This window comes from Eschrichtius robustus, chromosome 8 (genome assembly GCF_028021215.1).
Source record: "Eschrichtius robustus isolate mEscRob2 chromosome 8, mEscRob2.pri, whole genome shotgun sequence".
Lineage (NCBI taxonomy): Eukaryota > Metazoa > Chordata > Mammalia > Artiodactyla > Eschrichtiidae > Eschrichtius > Eschrichtius robustus.
The window spans coordinates 87256551-87275517 of record NC_090831.1 but is presented as its reverse complement, the minus strand read 5'-3'; the positions used below and the strand labels follow the sequence as shown (position 1 = coordinate 87275517).

Here is an 18967-nt window from a genome sequence, read left to right as displayed (position 1 = left end):
ATGTAGGGTAAGGGCCTGAGCAATTTGATCCCACCATGAGTCTTGCTAAGCTGGGCAGGGCTGTGGTTTTAATTTGTTTTAGTTTACCTCCAGTTTCAAATGAATTAAGGAGATTTCTGCTCTGTGGCTCAATCTCCAGTTTCCCAGATGCTCAGCCCAGGGCATGATCTCTTTGATCTTAGCAGCAATTGAATTTGGAGGGGGTGCAGTTTTAGCTTTTTAGTTTCAGTCCATCACTGGATTCGACTTCAGCAAGTTCCTGGAAGCTAAGCACTGTATGAGATTGTGACTTCTCTCTGCTTCCTCCCTGTTCTTCACTGCTTCTTCACCCCAGTCTGAATATCCAATTAACTTAGTACTGTTTGTTGAAAAGACCATTCTTTTCCCATTGAATGGTAGTGGTGCTTTTGTCATTAATCAAGTAACTATATATTTGTAGATTTGTTTTTAGACTCTCAAATCTGTTCCATTTTTCTATTTATCTTTAAGCCAGTATCACACTATCTTAAATATTGTAGCTTTAAAAGTTTGATATCTGGTAGTAAAAAGTCTCCAACTCTGTTCTCCGCTGTTGCTTTAGCTAGTCCAGGTTTTTGTATTTCCATATAAATTTTAGAATCAGCTTTCCATGATGCCTCCTTCCCCCAACAGATTTACAACCTGCTAGGACTTTAGTTATGATTGCCTTGATCTCTAGATCAATTTAGGGAGAAGTGACATTCTAAATATATCAGATCTTCCCATCTGTAAACATAGGTATTCTTTCATTTATATCAATCTTCTTCAATTTCTTTCAGCAATGTTTTATGTCTTGCAAATTTTTTATTAGATTAATTCCTAACAAATGTGTGTGTGTGCGTGTGTATTTTTGGGGGGGAGGAGTACTATTCTCTGCCCTTTTGATATGCCCTCAGTGTTCTTTCAACACTTTCTTGCACAAAAAGGTGTTTCAAGATCACCTCATACTGTCTTGCCCCCAAATGTGGAATCAGCTATTTTCCAAGGAATCTTGGATCCTGTTAGTGGAAAATGGTAACTAGAGACCACAAGTGGGGTGCTTGATGTGCTTATTACTGCTTAGATGTAATCACTTTTAGCTCCTTTTAGCAAAATTCATTAATTCATACTGATTCCTCCAATAATTCTAATCTAGGAATCTAGTAGTATAAACCCTGCCTTCTCCCACTCCATATTTGTATCTCCTCCCTCCCCACAATCTAAATGTATTTACTTACTTGCTTTATTCTATAATATACACAAAATAGTTTCAGAATTAATACACTATGATTACCAATAACAAACCTACTAAGTAAGGTTTAAGATTTCTTTGCTGTTCTTTTTTTCCCTAAGATTATATTCTACTAAGGGGGTACAGAGTTCAAAAGTAAAACGGCTCAAAATATACCTAGATTATTTTTGCTTCTCTGTTATGTTACCATTTAATACAGTTAGAATCATTTGTTTCAGTTTATATTTATACTGCCTTTGTATCTGGACAAATACCTTCATACTGTACACAGAATTCTGATTATATTGATAACCTTGAGAAGTTTAGTTTACAACCACATGGTAAAGGTGGTAGAGTTGATATTGATAACATCTTGTCAGCTTTTTATATTTTAAATAAGTAAGGAATGGTCAGGTTGTGTCATTGCTATAAAGGATAGAGTCATGAAGATGTAATTTATTGCTTATCCAACAAAGCTGACTGATTTCACAGAAGTTCTATACAAACTTTATGGTAGGATATGGTGATATCCTAGAAGTTCAGAGACAAAAAAGGTAAATGTTTCTTTTCATAGAACCAGTAGAAATTCTTTATTAAGATGGTAAAGCTTAATAATAGCAATTATACATCACTGAAACATTAATTTTCGTGTGAGCCAAAATTGTATTACAAATTCAAATTGTAACTGACTGGTTATTTGGGCAGCATGTCAGTACATGGTACAGAAAGAGACAAACTCCAAGAAAGCTACCTGACTTATTATCAAGGTGCAGTCCCGTCAGCCTCACAAAGCCCATGCCAAGCTAAGGGTCTACCCAAACAATGGGACTGCTCTAAGTAACATCAGATGGAAGATGTTCAAATGATAGCTGTTGCACCTAGCATTATTATGGTTGACATCTGGATAGTTGAATCCTTAAACCTGCACCATTCTCAGAAGAAGAGTAGCCAAACCCATGGTGGTCAGAAATCTTTTTTGGAATCGCTTGTAAGTATAGTGTTCAAAACAATATTATAGCTAACATAGCAGTGCAGCAGTCAGAGGTGGGATAATTTGTTTTAAACCCAAACATTATACCAACAAGTTACAATTGATCCTACAAAGGTTAACTCTAGTTAAAACTCTTGAACAAGCCTTAAACATGATCTGTTTGATACTAACTATAACTTATAATTGACTAGTCAGTTCTATTCCTATTTTTAAATTGTGAAGAGGAATCAATTAGAGTATGCTAGATCTCTAATAGAATAAGTAAACTATTTGAAAGTAGAAGTTGAAAAATGAAGCTGTTTATTGCTAAAATTCTTCATTTTTGTTTCTTGAGTACATGATTAAAAAATTCAGCCTTCACCAAGCAGAAAATAGATTAAAAGCCTGTTGTCATCAATATCTAGGCAGTGTTATGTTGCAGTATTATTCAGTGCTATAAAATGTGTGCTAAAAATTATTTAGTGGATGATGACAGTTAAAACAGTGTAAGATTTTTTATTGAGTTTACTTTCACAATTAAAGAATTTCTTATTCTTTGTCAGAGTATAGAATACATTTGTGTAACCCTTTTTAAAGCAGTTCACGTGTGTATATTTCCTCCTTTCATTCTTACATTTGAACCTATAAAAAGAACTATAGAGAGAACTATAGATTTTTATTTTCTATTTAAAATTATAGTTAAATAAAAAATATTTATTTGTTGAAACTTAAGGTATGATTAAAACAAATCTGTTTACTATTCTCATATTATATGGTGTCATCTGGAACAGCAATTATGTTAGTACCAGATCTAGTAAAGCACCCTGTGTTATTGGAGAAACAATAAGAAGCACTTTCACATACATATGAATTCATTCACTCTTAACTTTTTAGAAGGAGAAAACCTTGCTCTTTGTTACTAATTTATAAGTGAGCCTTCTTATCCTTACTTTACAGAGGATGTAATCGAGTTTTAGCAAACTGTGACTCCTGCTATTAAGAGAAATGAATTTCTAAGAGATGACAACATAGTTGTATTTGGTAACAAAATAAATATGGGTGAACAGTCTGTATGAAGAAAGTTTTCAAATTGTGTATTACATAGTTTAAATATTTTCTTATTGGTTTTTGCATAGAGATTGGTAGCCTTATAAATTTTAGTTGTATATCTCTACTGTCAATCATACTGAAATCTCTAGTTAATCTAATAAACTAACAGATTTTTAAATTTGCATTTCAGTAACAACAAATATACATTTTTAAAGACTTTTTCAATCTTTTCATATTCTCTTATATGTACAGTTCATTTATAAATAGATATTTATGTTAATTTCATAGAGAATGGTGAGTTTTGGTTAAAAAAGAGGAATAAATTGGCTCAAACTTTCTATAGCAGTAGAAGAAATATCTAATAGTCTGAGGTAGGGCTAAAATAAAGGAAAGACTTATTTCCACTGTGGTCTTTGTAATACTATATAGTCTCTGAAGTAGCCCTGCTTGACGTGAAAGATGTAATGATTTCTTCTAATGTGACTAGCTTAGTAGTAGTAATATCAAATTGTTCACATTTAATCCAGTGCAGTTTTCTTTAAATTGAAAGATGGACTTACTAATATATTTAGTATATATGCAGAAACATGATGGAGTCTAAAACTGGGATACTGCATTATTTAATTAAGTCTAAAGTAAGCTTTTCAGAAAGGTTACTACTTAACTATTTTAGGACTTTTGTTATCTTATTTGATCCCCTGTGCCGCTTTTAAATATTTTGCAGCCCAGGGTGGCTTGGTCAAAGAAGAAGTAAAAACAAAAATGGAGTGCTCCTTTTAAGCAGCATTGTCAATAAAAATACTAACAGTGACGACCACAGGGAGTTTTGAAATATTGGTTATGGATAGTTTTGCTGAAATTCATGGGAAAGAAGACAAACTATAGTTCATTTTCAAAACCAATTCAAATGTAGTGTTTTTACTTTTGGCAGAACATTTTCTTGCTGGTGCTTTCCCTACTTTCCTTTTAGGCCACAGTTGAAGTTTTTTAAGACTTTGTTGTTGACAATTCATGATGTTACTGTTGCCCAAGATCTTATGCCATGTGTATCTTCCAGTTTTGCTGTTGGTAGAAAGGTTAGTAGCTTGTTTTCCAGCACACCATTAAGTTGTGGAAAAAACTTCATAGCAGCTTTCGCTTGGTATGTCTTACTCAACAATTTTAGCAAAGATACCATACGCTATATGAATTTTTTTTCAGTGTACCCGTGTGATGTGGACACCTCCTCTCCGCGAAAGCTTCTCGTATCCGTTCCTTGTACTTCAGATGTTGCTTGTGACTCATATTCTCAGGTAACTTAGTCTTATCTTTAGTAGTTGTTGTTTGTTTGTTTTGCATTGAATAACTTAAGCTAGAATTTTTTAAACTTCCAGTATAAAAAGTGTAATAAAATAATTAAGTTGATGCAGTTGCTAGGTTGAATTCATAAAGGGGTTTTAAGAGTATAACTTCAAAATATTTACTACCCAATACATTTTCTTGATCTGCCTTTTAGTCTTCTTTCCTTTAATTAGTGGTCCACGGGTACTGCTCGAGGAGCAGCAAATCTGCTTCCACTTGTTCTGCCATCTCTACTTTCCCAAGCCATTTTCTGCCACCACGGCAGCCTCCCAAAAATAGAAAGAAGAGGGAAAGCTGGTGGCAGTAGGGTGTATCCCATAAGCTATAGCCCTTCAAAGCAAAGAACGGTTCATAGAGTAGGTGTGGTCAGGTACATTAATACATGTAGTTCTTCTTTCTGTGTTTGTTTAGCATCCCTGAGAATTGGATAGTAGGGGTAGTAAGAAACCACCTGAGTAGACAAAGGTATGCTAGGATAATTCCTGCTAGAAACTCAGGATTGGATTGAGCCCTCCCATGTTTCTTGCTACAAGAGTGGAGAGAGTTGGACCAAGAACAGTTCCCTCCCCTCTCTATTGACAGATACTGAATTTAGATTGATGCTGCCTTGTTTCAGAGGGTGAAGATAAATCAAAACGGGGTCTATGAAAGAACAGAGCAAAGCATGATGAAAATCTGAAGATGACCCAGACTAAGAACTCCTTTCAGTGATCTGCAGAATTCAGGAGAACTGGTTGAAGTCTGTTACATCAAACCCTTTGAATGTTCTATTTCCCGTGATGGTCTCAACAGGAACAGAGCCATTACTGGGCTTTGTCTCTTATGTAGGGTTTTTAGACCAGCCTTTCACAGAATGTGGGATGGGTGGCAGCTTTTGTATTAGCTTTTAAAGTCTCTGCAGCTCCAGCCTGATTGCTGTCCCTTAAATTCCTCTTTTATTATGAAAATTAGAACTTCTTTAGCATCTTCAAATAAGATGAACTCTGAATTCATAACCTTTAGTTCTGGGGCACTTTGATAGAGGTTTTCTTCTCAAACACTTCAGGAGGAAGTGTTGTGCCATACGAGTGTCTGATTCATCACTGCACGTGCTGTGTTTCCACATCCCGTGTTCTTGATCTTGGCGTTTTTCTCCAGTACAGTGCAAACAGTGGACTGCCCATCAGTCTCTACTTTCTGCTTTTCTTCTACCTCTGCTTCTGTCTTAAGTCCAGTGATGGCAAACTTTTGATTCTTCTCATATTCCCTTGCTGATGTGCTGTGATCTGAGCAGCCGTGTATGGTGCTGCTCCACTGCTAAGTGTTGCTTCCTTTAATCCATCCCGAGGGGTGGACTGTAGAAGGTTCTGCTACTGTGCTGTTGCTGCTCTAACAAATCACCACAAACAGGTTTATCATGTTACATCTTACAGTTCTGTAACTCAGAAATCCTAAAATAGAGGTGTCGGCAGGGCTGCGCTTCTTCTGGAGAGTCTAAGGAAGAACCAGTTTTCTTGCCTTTTCATAGCTTCTAGAGGACTGCTTGCATTCCTTGACATGCGGCCCCCTCTGTCTTCAAAGCTAGCAATGGTGGATTGAGTTCTTAGCAGTCATTTTACTCCAACCTTCTTCTTTGACTTTAAGGATTACATTAAGGATTCATTTGGAGAGACAAATGATTACATTGTGATTACATTGGGCCCACCTGGATAATCCAGGATGATCTCCCTATTTGAAGGTCAGCTGATTGGTAACCTTAATTTCCCTTTGCCATGTAGTGGGCCTCTTTGGAGGCTGTTATTCTACTGACCACAGTGGAGCTACTCCAACTCCTGTTTCTTGGCTTCAGGGACTGCTTTCTGTTAGGTTCTTTTGTCTTGTTTGTCAGGTGCTTTTGTGATAAGCTCTTTATGTTTTCTTTAGCCTCCTAATCATTGTCATTTCAGCCTCATCCACCTCCTCATTCTTGTCTTTACTTTTGGTTTTTATAAAAAAGTGTTAGGTAAGGGAATTTCCTTCCTTCAAGGGCTTTTATCATTCTCTTTGTTTTTCTCTAGTTGACATCTTCCTTCTGCTTTCTTGGCAACTGCAGTCCTTTTTGCTGGGGAAAAGCACATCCTCCTTTCCTAGAGTCGTGGTAAACTTCTTACCTTTCTTCTGAAGGATGACAGCCTAATTTCTAGTGGTCATTTAAGTCTTCTGATATTTCATCTTTATTACTGAATTCTCTCTCTTTGGCAGAGCAGCCATTTCCTCTAGTTCTCGGTTTCCACCTAGAGTTGACATCTCATGATGTGGGGCGGTGGAGAGGTGAATGCCTTGAGTGAGCCAGGAAGAAGCTGAGCAATGTTCATGTGGGCTGCAGGTACTAAGGATACTGTTATAAAGCTAGAGTAGACTTTTCCTAATGCTAAACATCATTTACAAATAAGGTTAGAAAGATGTTGTATCCTAACAAATTGGTTTTGTCCAATTTTGAATTTTAAGTATTTTTAGAAATTCAGTTTTGTATAGATCACCTAATACCAGCCACAGTGAAGATGTTAGGCATGTTGAGGGCTTCACACTGGCTCACTGATTTAGGAGAAAAGTACTTCTTAAAACTAGCATGAGAGATAAAATCACCTCACCCTCCTAAAAATCCCTTGCATTACAAGTCAGGACCAAAGCGAAGCCTCTAAATGTGACTCCAGAAGGGCCCCTGCCATTGCCTCTTTTCTGTGTCCTACCTGTGCAGGACCCAACTTTTATCCCGTATGCTCCACAAAACCTCCCTGAGCTGCTCAGCCTGTATCCTGAATACTTGCTTGCTTGTCTGCAGAATACGTAGCACTTAGAATCTGCTGCTTCTGTGATTTTTTCATAGACATCGTTTGTCTCTCCAAATGAATCTACTGAATGCAGCTTTAAATATGTTTGGTTATGAATTCACCAAAATATAGTTTGAAAAATCTCAATGGATACACTGACCTAGGTGCCCTCTCTCTCCTTGGAAAGCTTTGTTTTTTACAGTTATATTGGGGATCTACTTTTCATAGGAAATTGTTGTAATTTAGTGTCAGGAGGTATAATTTCTAATCCATTGGTTCATTTTATATCTGGTTTATGTTATGACCAGATCATGTTTAGAGATTCTAATTTGCAGTGGTTTGGAGCCAAGCGAGAATATTTTCTGGTTAAACTTACTTATTTTATCTTTTTAAGGGCTACAAAACTTTATAGAGGAAGCTTGATTGCACTCTGCATTTCCAATGTATTTTTTATGCTCCCATGGCAGTTTGCTCAGTTTGTACTTCTTACTCAGGTAAGGTGCTTATATTTTTAAAACGAATTAAGCTTAGTGAGCTTGATTATGAGAACTCATTTGTCTAAAATTATGGAACTGAGATGTTATATGATTCTAAGTCCTAAAAAGTTTTTTTAGTCCATATTTTGAAAGAAATTTCGGGATAGGGAAATATATGATTTATTTATTAATGGGTGTTAATTATTTACTTACTAGTAGAATGCATTTATTGAACTCGTTTATAAGAATGCTTATCTTTTTTCTTCAATATTAGTTTGCTTAAAAGAGAACTAGTGTTATAACATTAAGTATTTCTCTTAAGGAGACTGTAGTATTTATCTTAAGTAAAATGTTTTTGTGAATAATAGTGGACTTTCTTACACATAGGATAAATACACATAGGATAACATAGGAAAAATAGCTAAACAATTTATGTTTTATATAACTCCCTTACCAGCCTGTAATATATTTATCATCTTTCCACATACTCTTGTCTGTCTCTTTCCCTTCAAATAGAGGTCTATAAAGCAAGGTAAAGGTCGCTTGTTGAGAGAGGGAGTAAAATGTGTGCTCATTTCTCCCTGCCACCACTGTTTCTACTTCTTTCTTATACTGGCCATATTCATATTCATATAAAGCAGTATAAGTGTTGCTTTTTAATGTTCTTTGAGATGTCTTGCTTGAGAAATGAAGTCAGACCTGGATTTGTGTCCTAACTCTATTCACTGGCTGCTTGAGTTGGACAAACTGCATAACTTTTCTTAGTTTCAGTTTTCTCATTTATGAAGTAGAGAAAATGAAAGACCCTACTCTATTGGGTTGTGTTTAGGATTAGATAGGGTCATGTATGTAAGAATCTTAACACATTACCTGCTACTTAAGACATCAAGTTAGCTGCTTCTATCATTTTTTTTTTTTAAAGAGGCTCTATTTGTACTTCATACTTTCTTTGATCTTATCTTTTAGACTCCTTTGTCTTCTTTAGTTTGATGCATTTTAAATGTTTCTCGTTTAAAATGTCCCTGAGGGTCACTCCTTAAGATGCTACCCTGTAGGCCTGCTGTGTATTGCTTAGCCCCTGGAGTGGAAAGGGAGAGTTCCTATCCTTTCACTTAGTGGAGATGGCCTGCTTTTTGTTTTTGTTTTTGTTTTTTTGGCGGGGGAGGGGGAGGAACTGGGGGGAGGTGCATGGAGTGAGGGTAGGCAGTACTGTGCCCCTCTTTCGGGCTTACACTGAATAACGACACACTTCTCCACAGTTACTCTGTCATATCTGTCACCCTTCGGCAGTGCCATGTTCCCCATGGAGAAATCTGGGTCAAGGGAGACCTTGTTTTTCTTGCTACTGGGAAAATTTGTTGTAGATTATTTGGAGACAGAAAACTTGATGAATGGAACTTAAGTTACATGTTTAAGTTTCAGCTGTTTTGCCATTTGTTTAAACCATGTTTGTGTAGTAGGAGAAGCGTGGAATTTAATTTGAATTGCTTTTTCCATGAAGAAAGGTGGAGAGGCATTGTTTGACATAATACCTCTCTATACTGAGGTAAATTATTTAATCAATTAATTCATATAATCAATTAATTGCATATAAATAACACCAGTACTCTTAGAATTCTTGGTAAATACATACACAGTTTTCTTCAAAACTGTTAAAAAAGTTAAAAATACCTTTGTAGTGAAAGTACTTCTAGTTTGAAATTTGATAAATTTGATTATGCCCAACACTTGAACATTTGTATAAATGAAAGAGAACACTAATGGAGATACTCGTAAAGACTGATTAACAAGCAGAACTCAGTGTATTTTTACACACATGCGCATTATATAATTATTTTTTAGTTTAATGTACCTTCCCCAATTATGTATTGTCACATTATAATTAAATTTTTATATTTTTTGATTGAGCAAGGCACTTTGTAATTGTACATGTTGGCAGTAGAGTCACTCTGACATTAAAAGGAGTATTGTTTGGATAATCCGTAAAGTAGATAATTTACATGGTTAATTGAGAGAGATGTGAATGGAAGAGAAAAATCAACCGATATGTGCTATATTAATATATTGACCATAATAAATAATAAATTAGCAGGTAAGAGGGAAACTAAAGAACTTACTTTCAATATAAATATAAATTTGAGGCAAAATAAAGATAATCTTTTCTTAATTTTTTAATCTATTCATTATATATATAATTTTAATTTTTAATATAACTTCTTTTTAAATTTCAGATTGCATCATTATTTGCAGTATATGTTGTGGGATACATTGATATATGCAAATTACGGAAGATCATTTATATGCACATGGTAATGGTTTTTAAATTTTTTTTTTCCCATTTACCTGGACCTTAAAACAAACTCCTGATTAGTATTTTATTTATTCTTGGTTACAGCTAGTTTTGACATAATTTCATAACTAAAACAAGTGTTATTCAAAAACTGTGATATAATTAACAGACCTTGTTTTAAATAGGCCACCCAGAAAATTTAATTATCTGATTTGAGTTTGTGCCCAACTTATACATTATTAGTAAAAGAGGTAATTCGTGAAAGAGAAACATGGAATGGTATATTATCCAGGAGCCTTCTGTTAAAATGAAGTGGAATATTCATTTATTGAGCACAAACTATCCAGGCATGTGGGACATATCAGTGAATAAAACTGCAAAGATCCCAGCGTATATGTGGATTACATGCTAAAAGAGTGGAGGAAGAAGACAGAGGATAAATAATAAACATAGTAAATGGGTAAATTATATAGTATGTTAGAAGGTGGTAAGGGCTATGGAAAAGGACAAGTCATGGTACCCCAAGGAGGTCAGGCTGGCCAAGTGTCAAGGGATGGGAGATTGAGGTGTCACATGAGGAGGTCAGAGGAGGTCTTATTGAGAAGGGGGTAGTGGAGCAAAGATTGGAAGGAGGAGAGGGAGTCAGCTAAGTAGATGTCATGGAGAAGAATATTCTAGTTTGATGAAATAACCAGGGCAAAGGTCTTAAGGCTGGATGGTTGATTTTGATGAATATTGATTTTTAAAAACATTTGTCTTCTCTGTCATTAGTTCTTACAATTTTGATATTTTCTTTTTCCTATAATTTTAATGTAATTACAGCATTCTGTTGTTTTGTGCTGGTCTCAGCCTATCAATAACAATGTTGTGGTTGGACAGGCACTTGTGGTTCTTATGATTGCAAGATGCCCTTCAGCAATAACTATCAGGAAACTTTGAAAAAAACCAAGGTTTATTACTTACAGGACCTGGAAATTACACAGCACACCTGGGACCACACAGTTAGGTCGTGGGGTGTGGGGGGAGGCATGGGAGAGTTAGGGAACAAGCATGCCCTGGAGTTCTGCCTTTATTGGGGTCCAGGATGGGGGCCTAGGATTTTGAGGGCTCATTTTTTTTTTTTTTTTTTTTGGTGAATTTAAAACATACGAGTAGGAGTTTAAATCACAGGAAGAGAAAAAAACTGGCCCAAAGGTCAGTTGTTGAAATTAACCAAGATCTCTAAAACAAAGGAGCCTCAGTGGGGGCAGGTGGCCTGACCCTTTATCTAGTCATGCGGCTGGCAATGTTTATTCAAGAGATAGCCATGTTTGGAGTGGATCGCAATAAAAGCTTTAAGTCAGACACTTGTATTATGAAGAAGAAAAAATCCCCCACTGTCGGGGTTTATACTACAGCCATATATTTTTTTATTCTCTAATAATTGATACATATAAATAGGACATTTATAACATATAGAGAAGTTATGAACAGAGTTCTAAAATGAACAACCATGAGCCTACCCTCCAATTGAAAAATGGAACCGTCATTACTTTGAAGCCCTTGTGTGTCCTGAACACATCCCCTCACTTCTCTTGGAGATAACCACTATCCTGACTTCTAAAATTATAATTAACTTGCTTTCCTTTATGACTTTACCATCTACTTATTCCTAAATAATATATTTTTATTATTAAATATTAGTATTGTTTTTAAGGTTTATAAAATGTTATCCTTTTTGTGAGACATATGTTTTCACTCAGATTTTTGAAATTTATATGCTGCTGGAGTTCAGACATTTTCTTTGCTTTATGTTTTCCATTGTATAAATAAAGCATGATATATTTATCCATATTCTTGTTGAAAGACATTTAGGTGTTTTCCTTTTATGTATAATGGTGTACATTCTTACACATACCTCCTGGGGAATATATATTGAGTTTCTCTAGGGTATTTACATAGTAGTAGAATTTTCAGGTGGTAAATTAAATACATGTTCAACTTCAAAATTTAATGTTGCATTGTTTTTCAGAAATGATTAGACTACTTTGAACAGTAACGTATAACCATTCTTTTTTTTTTTAATTTTTCATTTAATAAATTTTTTTTTTTTTAAACTTTGGGTTTATTTATTTATTTATTTATTTATGGCTGTGTTGGCTCTTCGTTTCTGTGCGAGGGCTTTCTCTAGTTGCGGCAAGTGGGGGCCACTCTTCATCGCGGTGCTCGGGCCTCTCGTTATCGCGGCCTCTCTTGTTGTGGAGCACAGGCTCCAGACGCGCAGGCTCAGTAATTGTGGCTCACGGGCCTAGTTGCTCTGCGGCATGTGGGATCCTCCCGGACCAGGGCTCGAACCCGTGTCCCCTGCATTGGCAGGCAGATTCTCAACCAGTTCGCCACCAGGGAAGCCCCGTATAACACTTCTTGTTATCCTGTATCTTTTTTTATTTTGTCAATTTGGAGAGTATAAAATGGTATCTTATGGCCTTAATTTACATTTTCTCTGGTTTTCAATAAAGTTGAACATCTTTTCATACGTTTATGGGCCCTTTGTGTTTCCTTTTTTGTGTCACTCCTATTCAGATTTTTCATCAATTTTTCTCATATGTCCAAGGAAAAAATGGCATCTGTTTTATTCACTGCAATGTAATCCACTATTTTCATTATTTGCTTTGATGCTTGAATTGTTCCCGATTTGGCCAGCTACTTCCTGCTGGCTTCTTTGTTCTTTTAATATGTCCTCATTATGCTTTCAACACTTTTTCAAAGAAATTAATAAAGGCTCAGCTTCATCAAATGCTTTTCTGCATCTGTCTAGATGATCCTCTGTATTTTTCCCTCTTTAATATGTTACTGTGGTGAATTATATTAATTGATTTTTTACATTAAGAAACCATGCTTTTCTGGACTAAACAATTTTTATATTAATTATATTGCTGGATTCACTTGCTATTATTTTGTTAGGGTTTTAAATCTCTGCTCATGAATGGTATTGGACAGTACTTATCCTTTTTTAGACTTGAGTTTTTTTCCCCAAACTGTTTAATATGTTTTTTTTTTTTTTACATAGCAATAAAAATTCAAGTAATTGTTAAGCATTTAGAGTCTGTCAGTCACACAGTCACATAGGCAACTATCGATGAGGACTTTGACTCAAAGTTATAGTTATAAAAGTACTAACATTACACAGGTTTAGTTTGTAGTAGAACCTATCCTGGATAAATGATATGCGCTTTATGATGTCACTTACTGACTATGGAACTACTTACTTATTATCCATAGTTGCTTTATAAACTCCTAAATCCCTATTGTTAAAAAGGAAAAAAATATGGAATTGTTTCCAAAATTTTTTTCCATTTTTTTATTGTGATAAGATACACATAAAATTTACTGTCTTAAGGATTTTAAGTTTACATATCAATGATATTAAGTACATTCTTATTGCTGTGCAAACATCACCACTGTCTATCTCCACAAGTCTTTTCATCTTGTAAAAATGAAACTCTATACCCTATAGAGTTATAACTCCCTATTCTCCTTCCTCCCCCCAAGCCGTGGAAACCCTCATTCTGCTTCCTCTGTCTATGCTTTTAACTACTCTAAGTACCTCATGTAAGTGGAATCACGCATTATTTGTCTTTTCCAGAACTAGGTTACTTCGCCTGGCATAATGTTCTCAAGATCCATCCATGTTGATGCAAATGGCAGGGGCTTCCTTCTTTTTTATAGCTGAATACTGTTTTATTGTTTATATATACCACATTTTCAATATCCATTCATCCATGGATGGAAACTTAGCCTGTTTCCATGTCTTGGCTGTTGTGACTAATGCTGCAATGAACATGGGAGTGCAGATATATCTTTGATATCCTGTTTTTGTTTCTTTTGGGTATATACCCAGAGGTGGATTTGCTGGATCATATGGTAGTTCTATTTTTAATTTCTTTTTTTTTTTTGAATTTTATTTATATTTTATGCAGCAGGTTCTTATTAGTCATCCATTTTATACACATCAGTGTATACATGTCAATCCCAATCTCCCAATTCATCCTCCCTGCCCCCCCCGCGACTTTCCCCGCTTGGTGTCCATACGTTTGTTCTCTACATCTGTGTCTCTATTTCTGCCCTGATGATTTCTCAAGGAACTTCCATACTGTTTTTCATAGTGTACCAATTTACATTCCCACCAACAGTGGGGAAAAGGGTTCCCTTTTCTCCACATCCTCACTAATACTTATCTCTTGGCTTTTTGATAAAGGTCTTTCTAACCGGTGTGAGGTGATGTCTCATTGTGGTTTTGATTTGCATTTACTAATGATTAGTGATATCGAGTACCTTTTCATGTACCTGTTGGTCATTTGTATGTCTTCCTTAGAAAAACCATCAATACAGGTCTTCTGCCCATTTTTTTTTTTTTTAAATTATGCTATTCTGCATAGCTTTTTTTTTTTTTTTTTTAATTTATTTATTTTATTTTTGGCTGTGTTGGGTCTTCGTTTCTGTGCGAGGGCTTTCTCTAGTTGTGGCAAGTTTGGCAGAGCTTGCCTGTTAAACTATATGGACCTGTTATTTTTTTTTGTGGACAGATTTTAAATTACTGATCTAAGTTGTTTAATGATAATAGGACAATTTAGATTTTTTCTTGAGTCATTTTTTTAGCACTTTTATGTTGTTAGGAATTTTCCCATTCATCTCAGTTTTAAAATTCACTGACATGAAGTTGTTCACAGTGTTTTCTTATTTTTTTTAATCTGCTAAAATTAGATACTCAAAAAAGATATAGATACTAAAATAACTTGTAATATCTCTCTTTCATTATGTACCTTCTAAGTTCTCAATTTTCTCAGTATAATACTCCTAAAATTTTATTCTTCACATTTAAATTAACTGATGTTTTTGAGCACCAATTGTTTGTCAAACATTTCCTAGGCCCTTAGCATACAACAGTGATAAAAATAATTTAAAAAATCTCTTCCCTCGTGGAGCTTATATTCTAGTGTACATAGACAGAAATAAATCAAATATATAAGATAAACAGTATGTTAAATGGGAGTAAACACTATTACAGAAAACAGAGCAGACAAGGAGAGTGGGATTTACTGAGTAGGTAGGGGAGGTGGTCATTTAAAAGAGTGGGAAAAGAAGGCCTCACTGAGAAGGTTACATGGGGTTAGATGAGGGAGCATCCATTAGGTTAAAAGAAGCAGCAAGCATTAAGTGCTCTGAGGTGGGGATATACTGGTGTGTCCTAGAGTCTGCAGAGTGTGGCTGGATTGGAGTGAGCAGGGAAAGGGTCATTAGAAATGAGGTCCCAGAGGTTAGTGGGCAGACTCTATAGGGTCGTGTAAGTCTTTGAAAGGTCTTTGGTTTTTCCTTGAAGTGAGAATCAGAGCCCTTAGAGGGTTTGAGCAGAGAAGTTACCAGAGTTGGGAATGGAGGTTGTGCATATTGTCCTTTATATCTAATCTGTGACTAAAGCAGTAATGTTAAGACAGCCTAGGAAGAACGTCAATTTCCTAACTTTAGCAATAGGAATGGTTCATAAAACTCTGCAGCTCTATCCTGATGCTGCATGGCATTTATCTTGTGTGGTCCTAAATTGGTTTGTGTAAAATAGTTCTGCTTCCTCAAGAGGTACCACTGACAGTGTTGCAGATGCTGCAGTTGCCCTTCAAACCAGATGTGTATTTAACTCTGTGTTATATAACTGCTGGTTCCTTTAGCCAAGATGCCAAGTCCAACTTTTTTTTCTCCAGTTAGTCACATCCTGGGATTGATTATAAATCCAGTATTGCATGTCTTGTGCGTAACTGTTCTAAAGAATCTTATTTTATGTACTATATGTATCAGAATAGTGTACATTGCCATGTAATGTAAAAAAGAAAAATCGACATAAATAATTCAGCCAACTATCTAAGTGTTATACCAACTAAAAGAATAAATAAACCTTGAATGGTGGAAAAAATAAATTGGGGGAATGGACCCCAAATATCTCTCCAGACCCTTGACACATCCTTTCTTAATACTACCTTATATTTCTCTTGAATACCCTTAGCAGTGCTTTGCCTGATTCTTGGTTATGAATCTGCTTATTCAAAGTGATGATATTTTGCTAGTTTTTGCCAAAATTGATTGGGGAAATTTTAAAGTTGATTTTAAATTGTGGCACTTAAGGAAAAAGGCTATTGTTAATAAAATTTTGAGAATTTGGTTCCTTACCCATTTGAGATAGGCTGGGACCTGGTATCTTCTACTGGAGTGCTTGCACCTGGACAAAAGTCTCCATTGAGCAATAAGATACAAAGAAACTATCAGTGACTAAAATAACTACACCATGCACAGCTGGAGCAATTATGAGCAACAGGATACAAAAAGGCCAGAAATAAACTACAAGTTTTTGAGGTGCTGGGAGCAAAAAGCAGCTGCACATGATTCCTGCACACAGCACCTCCAAGGGCATGGACAGGCCACCTAAGTTAGGCCTCCTGCCCAGCCCATGGGTCCACCTCCGTTGTTACCCCATGTAAGGATCCAAGCAGCTCTTCTCCGGGTGTGGGCAAGGGTACCTTTTTCTCACTTTCGCTCCCTTGTGCTGCAGCATGAGCCCTGATTAAGCATTGCCTGAAATTCTCATCTGGCCTCTTACCAATTTCTGTTGGTTAAAGAGTCCAAGGAGCTGGGCCGTTAACATTTAGTAAGCATATAAGAAAAAAAATAACATGACAGTAAATTTATTCCAAGAATGCAAGATTGGCTTATTTAGAAATTATGTTAACATCATTTATCTCGTTAATAGATTTAAAAAAGATCAACAATGTGATCATTTCCTTTGATATTGTAACAGCATTTGATAAAGGTCAACATCTGTTTCTGATTTTTAAGATCTTAATTAAATGAAAATAGGTGGATATTTCATTGAACTTTTAATACATACATATACTTTAAACCAAAAGCTAGTATCACACAAAATGATGAATCAGTAGAACTATTCCCATTAATGCCAGAAACTTGACAAATATGCCTACTGCCACTCTTAACATTGTTGCATAAATATTAACTAATAAAACTGACTAAAAAATAAGAGTTTCAAAAATAGGAAATAAGATGTAAAAGTATCATTGTAAGTATGCTTTTGAATACTTAAAAAACCCAAATTAATAAACCAATTACTACTAGAAACAATGAAAGTTTATATTCATTTATGCATATTTAATGCAACTTTTCTAAATATAAAAAATCAGAAAATATGAAAAGATTTCTGATACAATAGCAAAACAAGTAATATACTTCGAAATAAACTTAATATGCAGGATCTATATAAAGAAAACTTTATACTTCTACTGATGTATGTAAAAGAAGACTTAAAGAAATGGAAACAGGAAATTCCCTGGTGGTTCAGTTGTTAGGACTCTGTGCTTCCACTGTAGGGGGCACGGGTTCAATCCCTGGTCTGGGAAATAAGATCCTGCAAGCCGCGTGGCGTGGCCAAAAAAAAAATAAAAAAGGAAATGGAAACAACATGTATTATTTTCAGATGTAAATATTCAATATTGGATAGATGTAACTAAAATATAATGTAATGTACATCTGTAGAATAAGGCAATTCTAATAAAAATGTCAATTTTTGAAACTTAGGCTGATTATAAAATTCATATGGAAATTTATATATGTGGATCAAAAAACTTCCGGAAGAAAACCTGGATTATTTTATTTTTAAAGGCTTTCTAATAATGGAGTTAAATCCTGAAGACTTAGAGGAAATGAATGAAAAACTGACTAACATAAAAATGTAGAAAGCAACTACAATAGAGAAATACTACAAAGAAAGATAAAAATGAACTGGGAAAATATTTGTAATATGTTTGCTTGGTAAGGAGCTATGCTCTATCATATATGAAGAGAGTGCTTAAGGAAAATACCAAAGCCCAATAGAAAAATGGGCACTAGGAATAGACAATTCATACACACACAAAACAATATAAGCAGTAAATAGAAGAAATGATGCTGTGTCTCACCCACTAATAAAAGAATGGAACAATGAAACAATGAGGCAACATTTTTTTTGGATTAGATTGGCAAATATTTGAAAGAATAATACATGGTGTTGTCAGGAGTGTGTATCAGCAGGAACTCTCATGCCCTATTGGAGAGTACAATATTTTGTATGGCAATTTGTCAGTATTTTCTCAAATTTTAAAATATGTGTATTGTTGATTCATTTATTCCATGATAGTAATTTATCCCATAAATGTGTTGACATGTACATAAGATACATAAATAAGGGTGTTTTTCATAGCGGTGTCTGTAATAGGAAAAACAAAACTAACAACAAAACAAAACAAAACTGGAAAGCACTGAAGTTTTCAGAAGTAGTCAGAGGACTGGTTAAATAAATTATAGTACATCTCTAGAGTGGAGTACTTTTTTCAGTTATTCAACAGAATGAGTTAGATTGGTTTGAATTGATAGGTAAAGCTCTTTGAAACAAACTAAGAGTAAAAGCAAGCAATAGCATAGCTTCTGGGCCAAGTTTCCATTTGTGGTTTTAAAAAATTATAAACTGGGGACTTCCCTGGTGGCGCAGTGGTTAAGAATCCGCCTGCTGATGCAGGGGACACGGGTTCGAGCCCTGGTCCAGGAAGATTCCCACATGCCACGGAGCAACTAAGCCCGTGTGCCACAACTACTGAGCCTGCGCTCTAGAGCCCGGGAGCCACAACTACTGAGCCCACGTGCCACAACTACTGAACCCTCGCACCTGGAGCCCATGCTCCACAACAAGAGAAGCTACCACAATGAAAAGACCACACACCGCAACTAAGAGTAGCCCCCGCTCGACACAAC

The 18967-nt window shown here is 35.5% G+C and overlaps 1 protein-coding gene across 2 annotated transcripts in view; it reads left to right on the top strand.

Annotated features, from left to right (window-relative positions):
* The window catches only part of DPY19L1 (dpy-19 like C-mannosyltransferase 1), a 96006-nt gene that overhangs the window by 43533 nt on the left and 33506 nt on the right, over positions 1 to 18967 (top strand). For both annotated transcript variants that reach the window (XM_068549293.1, XM_068549292.1), the window contains exons 8-10: positions 4449 to 4540; positions 7773 to 7872; positions 10086 to 10163. In XM_068549293.1, coding sequence (XP_068405394.1) covers positions 4449 to 4540; positions 7773 to 7872; positions 10086 to 10163 — 270 coding nt within the window. The remainder of the gene's footprint in view (positions 1 to 4448; positions 4541 to 7772; positions 7873 to 10085; positions 10164 to 18967) is intronic.